The sequence below is a fragment of the Nycticebus coucang genome, chromosome 10 (genome assembly GCF_027406575.1).
Source record: "Nycticebus coucang isolate mNycCou1 chromosome 10, mNycCou1.pri, whole genome shotgun sequence".
NCBI classification, from domain to species: Eukaryota; Metazoa; Chordata; class Mammalia; order Primates; family Lorisidae; genus Nycticebus; species Nycticebus coucang.
This window is the reverse complement of record NC_069789.1, coordinates 115,418,771-115,435,768: the sequence shown is the minus strand read 5'-3', so window position 1 is coordinate 115,435,768 and position 16,998 is coordinate 115,418,771. Positions and strand designations below refer to the sequence as shown.

At 56.4% G+C, this 16,998-nt stretch overlaps 2 protein-coding genes across 3 annotated transcripts in view; both read left to right on the top strand.

Moving 5' to 3' along the window:
- The first annotated feature begins 427 nt into the window (after positions 1 to 427).
- PRRG2 (proline rich and Gla domain 2) lies at positions 428 to 6,841 on the top strand. 2 transcript variants are annotated; one of them, XM_053606616.1, is made up of 7 exons: positions 428 to 609; positions 1,260 to 1,397; positions 1,601 to 1,776; positions 1,955 to 1,994; positions 4,805 to 4,940; positions 5,721 to 5,873; positions 6,177 to 6,841. In XM_053606616.1, the coding sequence occupies exons 2-7, from the start codon at positions 1,313 to 1,315 to the stop codon at positions 6,193 to 6,195; spliced, it is 609 nt and encodes a 202-aa protein (XP_053462591.1). In that variant the 5' UTR covers positions 428 to 609; positions 1,260 to 1,312; the 3' UTR covers positions 6,196 to 6,841. The 2 variants fall into 2 exon arrangements, with proteins under 2 accessions (XP_053462591.1, XP_053462590.1); XM_053606615.1 differs by having other exon boundaries at positions 432 to 609; positions 1,300 to 1,397.
- Positions 6,842 to 6,983: 142 nt separating this feature from the next.
- The window catches only part of PRR12 (proline rich 12), a 31,564-nt gene continuing 21,549 nt past the window's right edge, over positions 6,984 to 16,998 (top strand). The window contains exons 1-6 of the mRNA XM_053606572.1: positions 6,984 to 7,542; positions 9,105 to 9,217; positions 10,247 to 10,408; positions 10,490 to 13,797; positions 14,561 to 15,227; positions 16,380 to 16,801. Coding sequence (XP_053462547.1) covers positions 7,457 to 7,542; positions 9,105 to 9,217; positions 10,247 to 10,408; positions 10,490 to 13,797; positions 14,561 to 15,227; positions 16,380 to 16,801 — 4,758 coding nt within the window. The 5' untranslated portion in view covers positions 6,984 to 7,456. The remainder of the gene's footprint in view (positions 7,543 to 9,104; positions 9,218 to 10,246; positions 10,409 to 10,489; positions 13,798 to 14,560; positions 15,228 to 16,379; positions 16,802 to 16,998) is intronic.

Sequence of the window (16,998 nt, the reverse complement as noted above, 5' to 3'; positions counted from 1 at the left end):
CCGGGAAGCACCTGTGGCTCAAAGGGGTAGGGCGCTGACCCCATATGCCAGAGGTGGCGGGTTCAAACCCAGCCCTGGCCAAAAACTGCAACCCACCCCCCCCCCCAAAAAAAGTTAAAGCCGTTCAAGTCACCTTCAGGAAACAGGGATTTACTACTATGGCACTTCACAGCTATTCTAGTGACCAATGCATACTGTTCCCTCCAGTTTCTAGATATCTAGGGACCCAGATATTTATTTCCCTAACTTGACAAGGCGAGCTCCCAGGAGAGAGAGAACAGATAGGCGGGCGAACGAGGCGACTCAAATTCAATTTCCTGAGTCCCCCGCCGCCCCTCCCTTCCCGTGTTGGAGACTAAAGCGTCCTTATGGCGCTCTGGCCTTTCATCCTAAGGTCCCTTTAAATACTTTGTCCCTTACCTGAGTCCCGCCCAGAGTAGGTAATAACAAGCCCCGCCCCTCCACCAGAAACCGGGATCCGCCTGGCTACCGGGAGTGGGACACCACTCTTCCCCTCCCCGCTTCCCTGTCCCCCTATTCACAGCTGGCTGCAGCTGGCCCCGAGGCCCTGATCCAGGAGGAGGGAGCAGTGCTCATAGGTCTGGGCAGGTAAGTGAAGAGTGAGGTGAATTGCCCGGTGTCCTAGCTTCCCACCTCTCAGAGACCCAGAAGTTGGGGTCCCCTAGGCCCAGGAGTCCAGGCCCCTTCTCCCTTATGCCCCTCGACCCAAGAATATACACAAGTGCCTGGCCCTGACTGTCCTGCAATCTTTGTTGTCCATGGGTGGATGCAGCAGTGAGCATAGAGGGAGGTATAAGTGGAAATCGCCAAGAAGGAAGGAATCCAAATCACCAATGGGCATGTTTATAAGCACCTACTATGTGCCAAAAATTGTTGTGGGTGCTGCAGGCACAGTGGAGAAAAAGATAAGCTTCCTGCTCTGGCTTTGTGTCTGTAGGTGTACTGCTTTCACTCAAATCCTGGTCCTGACACTGCAAACTGTGTGATCTTGGGCAACTTATTTTACCTCTCTGTGCCTCAGCTTCCTCATCTATAAAATGGGGGTAATAATTTGGTGTAAATGATCCAAAGTTAAAAACAAATAATGGGGATGAAAATAGGACTACTGTGAAAATTAAAATGAGTTGATACAGGTAAAGATAGATAGACAGTGTCTAGGCAGAATACAGGAATAGTACCTGCTATTATCATTCATGGACCAGAGAGTTCAGGCAGGGAGACCTTGCTTCATTTCCCAGGGCCTGAGGCACCTGTCTTCTATACCACACCTGGTTCCAGGTGTCAACAAAATATGAGAGGCCACTCCTCTCTGCTGCTGCTGTACATGGGATTGACCACCTCTCTGGACAGTTCAGCCAGTGGGGAGCAAGACCAAGGTGAGTGTTTGGAGGAAGCACCAGTGTCCTGATGCTTGACTTCTGCCTTCCTCTGACTCAGGAACTCTTGCCTCTAGTCCCCTTCTCACCCAGGAGTCCAAGGACCAGCCCCCATCTCCCCAGGATCCCATATTTCTCCACCCCCTTGTATCCCCAGCCTTAGGAACCTTCCATTTTTCTATTCCTCATGTCTTTGGGTCCAGAAGTCTTCCTGGGTTCCCCAGAGGCCCAGAGCTTCCTGGGTAGCCGTAGACGAATTCCAAGAGCCAATCACTGGGACCTGGAACTGTTCACACCTGGGAACCTGGAACGGGAGTGTCATGAGGAGAGGTGTTCTTGGGAAGAAGCAAGGGAGTACTTTGAGGACAACACTCTGACAGTGAGGGACTTGGGACCCTGGATTTGGGGCCCCGTGACTTCTCTAGGCCCTGGGGGAGGGGGGTCCTGGCCCTCAACTTCCTCCTCCTTAGCATTTCAGAGATGGGGGTAACTTGGGGGATGAGTCTTCTAGCTGAATTGCTGCCTTCTCCCTTCTCTTCCACCCTGGCCCCTTCAAGGAGCGCTTTTGGGAGAACTACATCTACAATGGCAAAGGAGGTAAGTGGGAGCTGAAGCCTTCCCATGACCAAACCAACACTCCTCACCCCAAGTTAGGCACAAGAATCATCTGTCCTGGGTGGTGCCTGTGGCTCAAAGGGGTAGGGCGCTGGCCCCATGTGCCGAAGGTGGTGGGTTCAAACCCAGCTCTGGCCAAAAACTGAAAGAAAAAAAAAGAATCTTCTGTCCTGGCTAGATATGATGGCTCATGCCTATAATCCTAGCACTCTGGGAGGTTGAGGCATCTGGATCACTTGAGCTCAGGAGTTCAAAAGCAAGCAGGTGTGAGACCCCATCTCTACTAAAAATAGGGAAAACTAGTCAGGCATTTTGGCAGGCACCTGTAGTTCCAGCTACTTGGGAAGCTGAGGCAAGAGGATCACTTGAACCCAAGCGTTTGAGGGTGCTGTGAGCTATGAGGCCAAGGCACTCTACTGACAGTGACAGAGTAAGACTCTGTCTCAAAAAAGAAACATCTGTCTTCCCAATCCTGTGCTCTTTGAAGATGGTTGTTAAAAAGATTCCCCTCCCTTGAGACCACAGCCCCTGCCTGAGGAACCCACTGTATCTACTGGTTATTGGGTGGAGGTCCCATGTCCCCAGGAAGGGGGAAATGCTGGTGAGAAAAGGGTTCTAGCCACGGGGACTGTCATATTTTAGATCCAAATGCGTGGACCTACTTGAGCCCTTTTCTGGGGTCTAGAGCCCCAGCTCTTTCAGCAGCTTGGTTGCTGGGGGGCTGCTCCCAAGCAACGGGGCCAGGGAGCCTGGTCATCCTTACCTGCCCAACTTGCCCACACCAACCCCTCTCCTGGGTTCTGAGGCCCCATCTTGGCAGCAGCCTCGTTGCTAAGGGGGGCTGCACCTTAGCAACGGGGCTGGCCAGGCCAGATCAAGGAAGCCTGAAGCAGTACCTGGCTGGCTTCCCCTCCCCCATAGCCCCATCCCAGCCCAGCCACTGCCTGGTTGCTAAGAAGGCCTTCTCCCTAGCAACTGCATCTAGCCAGGCTCCAGGACCCAAGGCCTCTGCCCACTGGAGGATCACCCTCTGGGCACCAGATACCCTACCCCTCCTTGTGGCCTGGTTGCTATGGGTAGATGCCCCTTAGCAACAGGCCCTAGATCTGGGCCGAAGTCCTTACATTGGAGCCTGGTTGCTAGGGGAGGTGACTCCCTCCCTACAGGCCATGCCAGGCTAGTGACTCCTTGAATCAACCTGAAACAAGCCTAAATCAGTGCAGCTTTTTGCTAACGAGGGCTAAAAAGCCAGGGGTTTACTGTTTGAAGAAAGCCCCCCTAACCAGTATCAAAGGAAATTTCCCCAGAAGCAATAGCTAGTAAGGCCTCCCAAAGCCTAAGGTTGCCCTGTGTCCCCTGGCCCTTGGATTGCTGATGGGCACTGCGTCTCACAACAGGTCCACATGAGTTCTAGACTCCTAGTTACTTGGGGGAGGTTTCCTTAATCCTCCTATTGTTGGATGAATTTTTCCTAGCCTCTGGTAAATTCAAAAGCCATCCCGTAGATTCTTCTCTTCCTTCAGACTTGAGGCCTTGCCTCTCAGTAGCCTGTTTGGTAAGAGGGGCTGCAATGGGAGCAAGCAGCATTGCCAGAGAAAATACAGAACATCCCTCTCTACCTCCACCATCCGTTAATTTTTTTTTTTTTTTTTGAGACAGAGTCTCACTTTGTCACCCCTGATAGAGAGCTGTGGCATCATAGCTCACAGCAACCTCAGACTCTTGCCTCAGCCTCCCAAGTATCTGGGACTACAGGTGACTGCCACAACATCTGGCTATTTTTAAAGACAGAGGTCTCGCTGTAGCTCAGGCTGGTCTTGAACTTGTGAGCTTAGGTGATCTGGCTGCCTTGGCATCCCAGACTGCTGAGATTACAGACGTGAGCCACAGAGCCTGGCCTGATTTTGTTTTTTTCTTCTTTTCTCACTCTGTACTGTGGGTAGAGTGCTATGGCATCCTAGGTCACAGCACCCTCAAACTCTTGGGCTCAAGCAATCCTCTTGCCTCAACCTCCCAAGTACCTGGGACTACAGGCACACACGGCAATGCCTGGTTAGTTTTTCTATTTTTCATGGAGATAGGGTCTCAATTTTGCTCAGGCTGGTCTTATACTCCTGAGCTCAGGTGATCCACCCACGTTGGCCTTCCAGAGTGCTAGGGTTACAGGTATGAGCCATCATGCCTGGCCTAAATTTGAATTTTGGGTATGCAATGAAAAAATTTTAAAGCATAGGTATATTCCAAATAGTGCATGGGACATACACTAAAAAATTATTTGTTGTGTATTTGAACTTCACATTTAACTGGGTGGACCTATGTTATTGTTTGCTGTATCTGGCAGTGCCCAGTAGCCTCCAGGTACCAGGGTTCCCCACCTACATACAATGTGTGAAATCAACTTCTGGCTCAGTGGGTGGATCCTGTAGGAGACTGTGCCCCCTGATTCATGGAGATGTGAACTAGCCTGTGTCCAGGGAGGGCCTTTCTTGTGTGGATACAGCTACCTGCCATATTTTGTAGTCCCATATGAAGTTATCACAGGCCACTTATACATTTGATCTCATTGAGTTCTGTCAGCCAGTGGTGTAGGGGTTATGTTTCCTGTTCTACAGAGCAGAACATGGAGGCTCAGATAGAGAAGTGAGGTGAACTGCCTGAGGTCACAGGGCTAGCAAGTGGCCCCAGCCCTGCCTTGCCCCAAAGTCTGTACTCCTCGGTCAGGGGAAGGAATTTTGATGTTGGAGTGGGTGGCTCCATCCCCTGAGCCAGTGGCTCCCCTCACCTCCCTGCAGGGCGTGGACGAGTGGACATAGCAGGCCTGGCAGTGGGGTTGACATCTGGCATCCTGCTCATTGTCCTGGCTGGTCTGGGAGCCTTTTGGTATCTGAATTGGCGACGGTGCAGAAGTCAACAGCCCTGTCCCCAAGAGTAAGGGGGCTTCTGGGAGGAGACTGAAGGGGTGGAGAGAAGGGGAAGGAAGGAATGGGCTAAGGATTGGGGACAGGTTGGAACTGATGAAAGATCTGAGGACATAGACATGTGGAGAGTGAGTGTGATATTACTTGTGTCTGGTCGTGGTGTCTGTCTGTCTATCTAAATCCTCAGTATCTGGCACAAAGTAGGAAAATACAAAATGTAACTGTGCAGCCTGTGGTCTATGGGTGTCTGTGGTATGTCAGCTTCTGCAGTGACAGGGTACAGCATTGTGTATGTGTTTGTGTGTGCAGGAGTTGTTTAGGGGTGTCTTTCTCACTGGTAGGGTCTGAGAGGGTGTACAGGTGTCCATTTTGGAAGTATAGTGGGTCAGAAGTGCAGAGGGTTTAGGATGAGTTTAATCCTAGGAGTGGATCTGGAAAGTTTGGGACTGATTGTGTTGTGCTCCCATCTGTATGGATTGGCTGACTTCTGTTTCCATGTGTGTCAGCTTGCCTCTCTTCAGGGCTATCTTTTTCTCCATTACTCTGCCTGTGTCTGGTGCAGTTGTATGTCTGTGAATGAGAGTCTGCTTGTCCATGTGCATGTGCCTGTCATTTTTGGCACTTTTCTGTGTGAAGGACTAGGCTGAAGGTGACTCTCCTTTCTTCTGGTCTGTCTCCCTTCCACATCTGTTCCTGTGCCACCTTCAGAATCTGTCTCCTAGATACTCTTTCTCCCATGTCTCTCTATCCTGTAGGTTTAACTACTAACTGCACCGTTTTCTGTCCCCAGGGCCGAGCTCATCAGCCCTATGACTCCTCTAAGCCCTTTGGGCCCACCGACGCCCCTGCCTCCACCCCCACTTTCACCCCCAGGCCTCCCAACCTATGAGCAGGCGCTGGCAGCTTCTGGGGTGCACGACGCACCTCCGCCTCCCTACACCAGGTATGGGGCGGGGCGAAGAGGGGAGGGGACTGTTGGAGGCGGGGCGTGGGTTCCAGGCCAAGCCCTGGAATTTGGGACTTCTTTTCTGGGGCGGAGCTTGGAGTGCGGAGGCGGGGCCCTATGCAATTGTCTAGGGGCGTGGCCCAGCGGTCTCCGTGTGGAGCATTTATAGGAGGGTGGGGCCTGTGCCCAGAGGGTCTAGGATTGGCTCAGACGCCAAGGGCGGTCGTTGTGTTCTTGGTTGGGGGTGGGTGGGAAATACAGCCGGATTTCTGACTCCCTACTGTGCCACTCTGCTTCCAGCCTCAGGAGGCCTCACTGAAGGGCTGTCTCCGAGCTCCGACTCTCCGAACCGTGCCCGATTCACACCGGATTCCGGAAGCCCCCAGGCCTTTTAGACTCTGAAGCTGAACTTGGGGTGGTGGTGGGAGTAGGGGTCGTTTCCCCCCCATGGCCTACTCTGCCACACGTGTTTCCGCCACTTACGGATACATTTGTCCCCGGCTAGTACGTTCCCGCGTCCCGGCCTCTCGAGCGTCCCCACGCTCTCCTGACTCTGAGTCTCACCCAGTCTCATCTACGCCAGTCTCACGCATGAGAGCGTGGAAACTCGGACCTATTTATCTTAGGCCGCTTGTGTGGTCTTTCGTATGTGGGCAAATGTGACCCGATCATCAATTCCAGTACCATGGGTTACGGACGCAATGACCTCCTCCTGTGCTTACGTGGGTCTTCATGCACTCTCGGTGCGCACACAGGGAAGAGTGCTTCGTAACCCAGGGAAGAGTGGGGGGGCGTATTTGCAACCGTGCTCAGTGGGGACAGGCTCTAATGCCGGGGAGCTGGAGTTGACCTGTTCCCCTAAATAAACGCTCTTTGGAAAGGAGACCAAAAAAGAAGCTGAAACAATGCAAACAAATAAAAATCGAATTAAATGAACCACATTGCCCGGCGCATCAGAGCTTTTTTTCTGTGCAAACGCTGCGCCCTACACCCCCAGGCCCTGCTTGCGCTCAGTCTCTCCCTCTCTCTCTTTTTTTTCATTTGCACGGGATTGTGGGAGGAAGCGGAGCGCAGCCAGACACCCCGCCGCCCGCCCCCCTTCCCTTCCCCCCTCCCCCAGCCGCCTTGTGCAAAGATGGCTGCACCGTGAACGCAGAGGAGGAGGAGGCGGCGGCGGCGGCGGCGAGGAGCGAGCACCTAGCGCCTGCACCCACCCGGGGGCCGCCCGGGACGCCCCCTCCCGAGCGCGCGCCCCCCCGTTCTCTTTTGCAAGCTCCGGGGCAAAGGCGGAGACAGCGGGGTCCCTCCTCCCCCCTTTCCCTCCTCCGGGGGAAACCCCCCTTCCCTCCTCCTTGGCTCAGTGGCTGCACCCCCTCCCTTGCCCGCCCCTCCGCCCCTGACCCCTCCCTCCCCCGCCCGGGGCCTTCCCGGGCCTTCTGTGGCTGCAAAGAGAAAAAGAGACAGAGAGAGAAAAGGGGGGGAAAAAGCAGCAGCGGAGGGAGCGGCGGCGGAGGAGAGCGCGCGCGCGCCCCCCTCCCTCCCTCCCTCCCCCTCCCCCCAATTTCCACCGCGGCCAATTCATGGACAGGAACTACCCCAGCGCCGGCTTCGGGGACCCGCTCGGCGCCGGGGCGGGATGGAGTTACGAGAGGTCAGCGAAAGCTAGGTAAGGAGCTGAGGGTGGCCTTGAGAAAGGGGCCAAGGGGTGGGGGCCCAACCGGGCCGGGCCGGGCCCGCCCGGCGACGCGTGCATCACAAACTCCCCTCCGGGTTGCAAGGGAGCGGCCTTCTTCGGTTTGTAACAACGCCGCCGCCCCAGTTTGCAAATTGCAAACTCTGCCAAAGCCAGCTCCGGCATGCAGAGGAAGAAATGCAGCGGGAAAATGGGGGTGCAAAACAATTTTGGACGGGAAGGCCTTGGGAAGGTGGGAGGGACTGGCGAAGCAAGGCCTGGACTTCCCCCCATCCTTGGATTCCCAGCTTGCTGACCCCTCCCTCTCGTACCCCAAGCTCTGCTTTTGCAAAGTGGGAAGGAAAGGAGAATTAGAATGCAAGCTTGGGGGGCGCGCACCCCCTCCCGGGTTCTATTGTTCCGGGACTGCGCGAGGCCGCGCCACAAGCCCCCCCAAGAAATTCCCGCGCGCAGAGTGGGCACAGGACCCCGCCCCCTTCCTAAACTGGGGTTCTGTGTGTGTGTGTGGGGGGAGTTTAGCATCTGGGACACGCCCCCTTCCATTCCCCCACCCCCAAAAGCAGAGACTCTTAGTTGATGGCATGGAATCGAGTGTTTGCCCTCTTAAATCTTGGCCATAGTGTTGGGGTCGTTGATGTTTCCCGGTGTGTGTTTGTGTGTGTGAGTGTGGTCCCTCTGCGTGCGTGGTTGGCAGCGTGTTCACCTGTGAATCTTTCCCTTTCCTGCTGCATATCTATGTGGTGCCCTCCCACTTCACCTGCCCCTGAACACCTCCCCCCTCCACACACCTGGGTTTCCCAGCTTGGCTGGGCATAACCCCAAGTGTGTCAGGATTTTCCTTGTGGGACTCTTCACTCTGTATCTTTTCTTCCCCACGGGTGAGTTGGATACCCGTTTGGATACATACCTGGCTTTGCATGGGCCCATGCACTTGAACCTCAACCTCCGGGGATGGACGGTGTTCTTGTTCACACCTTACCTGGTACTGTCCCCTGGTCCTATCCTCTCTCCTCCCCATACTCTACTGGGACCGTTTGGGGAACATTCTGCCTCCTGCTCCGGATTTGGTTTGCACCACTCCATGAGGTTCAGGGCCTATGTGTTCCCACGTGTCTGCAGAAGAGGGGGCATTTATGTGCACTGGTACAGTTGGCCTGTGTCACCGGTCTCAGGTTGAGGGGAGCAGATAAGAGTATGAGGGCAGCAGGGGAGGGCTCAGTAGGAGGTCCACTCCTTTCACTTTTGCAACTCAAGATACTCTGATTTGCACCCTCTCCTGTGTGTTTGTCTCATCCCTGTGCATGTCTGTTTGTAAACGTGAGACTATTTATTAGGGCTCTGGAGTAGGGGCTTTTCTGTGGCTTTTTAGTTGGGCATCCCCATTACTTTGCCTTATCACCTTTAGGGCCCAGAGTTCCTTGGTATAAGCCCCAGTCATCTGGACGGTTCCCCCCTACTCCCCGGGGGATTTCCTGAACTCCCTTCTCAGAGGGCAGCTTGGGAGAACCCTCTGACATCTCACCCCCTCTCCTCAGCTTGGTCTATGGCAGCTCCAGGACCTCGCACCCCGAGACGGACATCTTACACCGCCAGGCCTACGCGGCCCCCCACCCACTGCAAAGCTATGCCACCAACCACCACCCTGCAGGTACGGCCTCCATCCCGCCCCGCTTGGGCTACCCCTCCCTCAGAGGGATCTGATTGGCTGCTGAAAGTTCCACCCCCTCCTAATTGGCTGTATGGTGTATCGTGGCCCGCCCCATACTTTCTCTCCTCTGATTGGTTGCCTCTGAGGATTCTAGTCGCCGCTTAATTTCACGCCGGATTCGTCCGCCCCTGTCTCTGGCCCTGCCCCTTTCGCTCCAATTGGCTCTATCCCATCAGACCCCAAATCCCACCTTCTCTTCCAGGCTTTTCCTCTTTTTTCCAGCTCACCCCAATCCTTTCCTTCTGGGTTTGCCTCATGCTCTGTGCTCCTTGGAACTCTGAATTCTTTCTTCCTGATTCCCTTTCTTTCTGATTCCCTTTCTTCCTGATTGGCTCCAATTGGCCCTCCCCCTTTTTTCTTAGATTTGCCCACTACCTTATTTGACCCTTTGGTCTTGTCTCCAGTGCTTCTGATTGGTTCCCTTCTTTTGATGATACTTCTCCCTTCCTAGATGTACCAGCAATGAGATAGTGCTGTCCACATTGACCCTTGACCCACCTGATTGGCCCCTTTTTTCCTTGCCCTTTTTCCCCCTGAATCTTCTCACCTTGGCTGAACCCCTTTTGACTTGTTCTCCAGTCCTTATGTGACTCCAATCATCCTGTCCTTTACCCTGCCTGGCTAGAATTGCCCAAATCATTTGGTCTCTCCCCTGGCCTTACAAAGGACTCTGTCCTTTTGCTCCTGCCTCCTTCTGGGTCTATCATTTTCATACCCAGGCCTACTGCCCTTGTCATTGGACTGCCCCCCCATCCTCATTTATTGCCTCACCTTTCCCCCCTTCCCTTCCCTCAGTCCTGTCTGGTTAACTTGATTCTGACTATTTTCTCTCCTCTTTGAATCTGCCCTTTTCTGTTCCATCAAATCGTTTCCCTGAACCACCTTGTCTCTGGACTCTTTGTTTCTCTCTTAACCCTGCCTTACCCCCACTCCCCCACCTGGCTGACTCTACTCCTTATGCATGGCTAGGCCTCTCTGGACTCTTCGACACTGGCCTCCACCATGCGGGCTCAGCAGGGCCTGACGCCTCCGTCATGAACCTCATCTCAGCCCTGGAGTCCCGGGGTCCCCAGCCTGGCCCCTCTGCCTCCTCTCTCCTCTCCCAGTTCCGCAGTCCTTCCTGGCAAACAGGTAAGCCCAGTGCCAGCCCTGGAGGAGCAGGGTGGGGCTTGCTTGTGGTCCACTCTGACCTCCAATGTTCATCATCTTTAGCCATGCACACGCCAGGCCCTACGGAACTCTTCATCTCGGGCGCCCTGCCGGGTTCCAGCACGTTTCCGTCCTCCTCTGCCCTGTCAGCCTACCAGCACCCAGCTTCTTTTGGCAGCCGCCCCTTCCCAGTACCCTCGTCCCTCAGCCTCCAGGACCCCCCATTCAGTCCTCCAGCTAATGGGCTCCTGTCCCCTCATGATGTGCTACACCTGAAGCCCACACAGGCACCCACGGTACCCTCCTCATTAGGCTTTGAGCGCCTGGCAGGGGGGGGCGTCCTAGGGCCTGCTGGTCTTGGTCCAGCGCAAACCCCTCCTTACCGCCCTGGTCCCCCAGACCCACCACCCCCTCCCCGTCATATCCCAACTCAGTTCAATCTGCTGGCTTCCTCTTCCGCTGCTGCCGCTGAGCAATCCTCCCCACAGCTCTACAACTTCTCGGGTACTGCCCCAGGCCCACCACCACCTGAACGGGCCCTGCCCCGCCAGGATACCGTAATTAAGCACTACCAGCGGCCAGCCAGTGCTCAGCCCCCGCCACCTCCACCACCAGCCCATGCCCTCCAGCACTACCTGAGCTGTGGAGGCAGCTACCCCTCCATGGGGCACCGGGCCAACCTGGCCTGTAGCCCTCTGGGTGGTGGGGAGCCCTCCCCAGGTGCTGGGGAGCCTAGCAAAGCTGGTCCCAGTGGAGCCACAGCTGGGACATCAGGCCGAGCCACAGGCCCTGAGGCAGCTGGGGGAGGTGGGGCTGGTGGTGGTGGTGGTGGAGGTTACCGCCCCATCATTCAGTCACCTGGTTACAAGACTAGCAAAGGTGGTTATGGAGCAGCTGCAGGGGGTGCCACAAGGCCCCCACCACCTCGTTCGACTGCCACGCCCAAATGCCAGAGCCTGGGAGGGCCAGCAGCAGCCTATGCCACTGGAAAGGCCTCTGGGGCTGGTGGGGCAGGGGGCCAGGCCTATTCCCCTGGTCAGCCTCAAGGGCTTCTGGGACCCCAGGCCTATGGGCAAGGGTTTGGAGCGGGGCAAGCACAGGACTTGAGCAAAGGCCCCAGCTATTCAGGGGCCCCCCCACAAGCCCCCAGTGGTCCCCCACCTCCTGGCCTAGCTACATGTCAGAGCTACTCCCCAGACCAGCTGCAGGGGCAACTGTATGGGGTACAGGGTGAGCCCTACCCAGGCCCAGCTGCCCATTCCCAGGGGCTGCCCACAGCCAGCCCCTCTCTCAGCTATAGTACTGGCCATTCCCCAGCACTCTCGGGCCATGGAGGTGGCTGGGGACCTAGCTCCCTGGGAGGTGGTGGGGAGGCCAGCCCTTCTCACATCATTCGTCCACTCCAGTCACCGCCTGCCACTGGCCGCCCTCCTGGAGTGGGTTCTCCAGGAGCCCCTGGCAAATACTTGAGCTCAGTCTTGGCCTCAGCCCCATTCCTGGCGCCTCCAGGAGCCGGCAGCTATGCATCCGGAGCAGGTGGCTACAAGGGCAAGGGAGATGGCTCAGAGCTGCTGGCTGGTCCTGGTGGGCCTCCTGCTGAGCGCACAGAAGATGAGGAGTTCCTTATCCAGCACCTCCTGCAGGCACCCAGCCCCCCTCGGACCGCAGGGGCAGATGGCTTGGGCGAGGATGGGGCAGCAGATGCCGCCAAGGGACTTGGGGGAAGTGGTGGGGCTGGGGGACCACCAGGCACACCTTATGAGTTGGCCAAGGAAGACCCCCAGAGGTACCACCTGCAAAGTGTCATCCGCACCAGTGCCAGCCTGGACGAGGGTGCCACAGCAGCACTCGAGCTGGGTCTGGGGAGGCTGAAAGAGAAGAAGAAAGGGCCAGAACGGGGCGGTGATAACCCTGAGGGGCTGGCCACCTCAGTTGTCCACTATGGGACAGGTGCCAAGGAGCTGGGAGCCTTCTTGCAGAAGAGCCCACCGCCCCCACCTCCCTCGGCTCAATCAGCCCAGCCCACACCCCATGGCCTCCTCCTGGAGGCTGGAGGCCCTGACCTCCCACTGGTGCTGCCCCCACCACCCCCCCAACTGCTGCCCTCAGTCCTCAGCCATGCCCCCAGCCCCTCTTCCAATGCCCCCAAAGTCGGGGTCCACCTCCTTGAGCCAGCAACCCGTGATGGGGCACCCCAGCAGCCCCCACCGCCACCCCCACCACCACCACCCATACCCCTGCAACTTGAGGCTCACCTCCGTAGCCATGGCCTGGAACCTGCAGCACCCAGTCCCCGTTTGCGACCTGAGGAGAGCCTGGAGCCACCAGGTGCCATGCAGGAATTGCTTGGGGCCCTGGAGCCACTGCCCCCAGGGCCTGGTGATGGAGGTGTGGGCCCACCTAACTCAGAAGGCAAGGATCCTGCGGGTGCCTACCGCAGCCCCAGCCCACAAGGGACCAAGGCCCCCCGCTTCGTACCCTTGACATCCATCTGCTTCCCGGATTCCTTACTTCAAGATGAGGAGCGCAGCTTCTTCCCCACAATGGAGGAGATGTTTGGTGGAGGGGCAGCAGATGACTACAGCAAGACCGGGCCACCTGAGGATGAGGGTGATCCCAAGGCGGGCACTGGGCCCCCTCCAGGCCCCCCTGCCTATGATCCCTATGGGCCCTACTGCCCTGGCCGGGCATCTGGAACTGGGCCGACAACACCAGGTCTGGGCCTGGACCCCAACAAGCCCCCTGAGCTGCCCTCTACGGTCAACGCTGAGCCACTGGGTCTGATTCAGAGTGGACCCCACCAGGCTGCCCCACCACCCCCACCTCCCCCACCACCACCACCACCACCAGCCTCTGAGCCCAAGGGTGGCCTAACCTCGCCCATCTTCTGCTCTACCAAGCCAAAGAAGCTGCTCAAGACATCCTCTTTCCACCTGCTGCGGCGTCGTGACCCGCCCTTCCAGACCCCCAAGAAGCTGTATGCCCAGGAGTACGAATTTGAGGCGGACGAGGACAAGGCTGATGTGCCCGCTGACATCCGTCTCAACCCCCGACGCCTGCCAGACCTGGTGTCCAGCTGCCGCTCCCGCCCAGCCCTTTCGCCACTGGGTGACATCGACTTCTGCCCACCTAATCCAGGCCCTGATGGACCCCGGCGCAGAGGCCGCAAGCCCACCAAGGCAAAACGTGATGGTCCTCCCCGGCCCCGTGGGAGGCCCCGGATCCGCCCACTGGAAGTTCCCACTGCAGGGCCAGCCTTGGCATCTGTGCCCACCGATGGGGCCAAGAAACCCCGGGGCCGGGGCCGTGGTAGGGGCCGAAAGACTGAGGAGGCAGGGGCCACCCGGTTGGAGCCCCTGAAGCCACTTAAGGTGAGGGGATCTGGGTCTTGGAGGGGCTGGGACCAAATGCCTGAATCCTATGGAAAGGAAAGGATTTGGGCATTTTGGGGACAGGGAGACAAGGTTTATGCTCCTAAAGCCGGTGAGGAAATGAGTCTGGGGTGGGAGTTCCAGAGTCTACTGATGTAAGAATTGAAACTTGGCGCTGGGTGCTTGTAGCTGAGTGGCTAGGGTGCCAGCCATGTACACTGGAGCTGGTGGGTTCGAATCCAGCCCAGACCTGCCAAACAATGACAACTATAAAAAAAAAAAAAAACAACTAGGCATTGTGCCGGGTGCCTGTAGTCCCAGTTATTTGGGAGGCTGAGGCGAGAGAATCACTTAAGCCCAAGAGTTTGACATTGCTGTGAGCTGTGACACCATGGTACTTTACCCAGGACAATAGCTCAGGACTCTCCAAAAAAAAAAAAAAAATTGAAACTTGGTTCATAGGGAGCAGGGGATCAAGGCTTAGGTTTTTGCCAAATATAGGTAACCAGGAATCTTGTATTCCTGGGTCTTGTGGGAGAAGGGCCTGGGGACTTGGACTAGGCTATTAGTAAAGAAAGGTCACTGGCCTTCCAAGAGAGGAACTCCAGTCCTGTCATTCTGGAATGTAAGACAAGGGGGTCTGGAGGTTTGAGGTTAGGATCTCACAGGCTGCATCTGGTAGTTTGGACTTTTAGGTCTTAAGTAAGGGTGTGCTGGGGGCCTGTACCCCTGGGCTCTCACTCCTCACTGCCTCCATGTCTAGATCAAGCTGTCTGTGCCCAAGGCTGGCGAGGGTCTGGGAGCCTCTTCTGGTGATGCCATATCGGGTGCTGACCACAATAGCCTGGACTCGAGCCTGACTCGGGAGAAAATCGAGGCCAAGATCAAGGAGGTGGAGGAGAAGCAGCCGGAAATGAAGTCGGGTTTCATGGCCTCCTTCTTGGACTTCCTCAAGTCTGGCAAGCGCCACCCACCACTCTACCAGGCAGGGCTGACGCCCCCACTCAGCCCTCCCAAGAGTGTGCCACCCTCTGTACCAACACGAGGCCTACAGCACCAGCCTCCTGCTGCCCCTGCTGTGCCACACCCCCCGCCTGCTGGCACCTTTGGGCTGGGGGGTGCACTGGAGGCTGCAGAGAGTGAGGGGCTGGGGCTGGGCTGCCCTTCACCCTGCAAGCGGCTAGACGAGGAGCTTAAGCGGAACCTCGAGACGCTGCCGTCCTTCTCCTCGGATGAAGAAGACTCTGTCGCCAAGAACCGAGACCTGCAGGAAAGCATCTCCTCCGCCATCTCTGCCCTTGATGATCCGCCCCTCACTGGGCCTAAGGACACCTCCACCCCAGATGGGCCACCCTTGGCCACCCCAGCTACAGTCCCAGGACCAACCCCTCTTCCTGGACTCCCCAGTGCCAACGGCAGTGGCACACCCGGTGAGCTCTGGGAACATGGTCTGGGGGCAGGGCAGGATTTGGGTTATTGTAGTCACTAGATATAGTGTGTAGGTTACTCACTACTTATGGGAGACTATTACAGATGAGATAGATTTGTGTAATTTTGAAGGTAATTTCCTGATTGAAAGCAAATAAGTGTTTTAAAGAATATTTTTTCTAATTTGTCCAGAAGTGCTATGTGGACTTGGAGGGTCCCTAAGGTGGGCACTGGAGAAAGCAGGGAGACTGGTCAGGTGATAAATGATGGCTATGGGACAAAGTACTGAAAGAGGTTCAGAAACTGGTGGGGATGTGGGGCCTGAGAGGGCTCTAAGGAGTGAGCAATGTGATGTGTAGTAGGAACAGGAAGGTGTCTGTAGGGCAGAGTGAGACTTGAGGATAGGCATGGGTCTTGGAGTGGGCAGGAGGGGAAGGCTGGAGGTCCAGCAGTGTCTGGATGGTGTTCTGGCCAGAGATGAGCTTTGGACAGAATTTAAGGGGCATTAATGAAGGAAATAGAAGCATGGGAGCCTGAGGGTGGGGAGTGGGAGTTGGGTTCAGAGAAGTCTTGGGGAGCAGGGCACGAGGTAAGGCTGAATAGATGCTTCAGGGAAAATATGAAGAAAGCCAGAAGGTACCAAGCAGAGTGCTGGGGCATGGAGTGGGAGAAAATGTCCAGGATGAGAGAGCCATCAAAGGGTAGGGAAAGGGCACAGCTGAAGACGTAGGAAAGGAGGAACCACAGCTTTGGGAATCAGGGATTTCAGGAAGTTTGAGGAAGATGTTAAACACCCCTGAGCCTCTTAAGGGAGCAGAATGGGACTGGGAAGGGCTTGGGTGGATGAGGGCAAGGGCTAGGAGGAGATAGACACAGGTAGGGAGGGATAACTTGGGGGTGGGAGGAACAATAGGAAGAATTATGAGCCACACAAGGGCTTTGAAGCTACAAGGAGAAGTTTCAGGTCTGAAGAATGGGTCTCAGGGTCTCAAAATAGCTACTGGAACAGGGACGGTTCTCAAGGAATGACTTTGTGGCAGAAAGGCCACTGGGAGGCTGAGTAGCAGTTAGGGACCGAGGAGCTCTTGGTACAGAAAGACATTAAGAGACAGTGAATGGCATCCAGGCCTGTCTGACATCCCTCTCTACCCCAGAGCCCCCGCTGCTGGAAGAGAAGCCCCCTCCCACCCCCCCTCCTGCCCCAACTCCTACGCTTCAGCCTCAGCCGCCACCGCCACCGCCACCACCTCCGGCTCTGCCCTCGCCACCACCACTGGTGGCCCCTGTGCCCAGCTCACCACCGCCACCTCCACCACTACCTCCACCAGCCCTTCCCTCGCCACCCCCACCCCCACCAGCTGCTGCCTCATCAGCTGTCCCTCCCGAGGAGCCCGCCGCCCCATCCCCTGAGGACCCTGAGCCACCTGATGCCCGGCCCCTGCACCTGGCCAAGAAACAGGAAACGGCGGCCGTGTGTGGGGAGACAGATGAGGAGGCTGGCGAGAGTGGTGGAGAGGGCATTTTCCGGGAGCGGGATGAGTTTGTCATCCGTGCTGAGGACATCCCTTCTCTCAAGGTAAGTCCCAGCATTGTCCAAAAACTAGACCTAATAGATTTGGTGACTTGAGCATTTATTAAGCACCTGCTGGATGACAGACTCACGTTGGAGACCACATATATGTGTATGGAAATGGCTAAGACAGACTCGCTGGGCTACTCTGGAATTCTTAGTAGGACAGGGCTTTTAGAAGTGGCCAGTTGGAATAGTAGTTC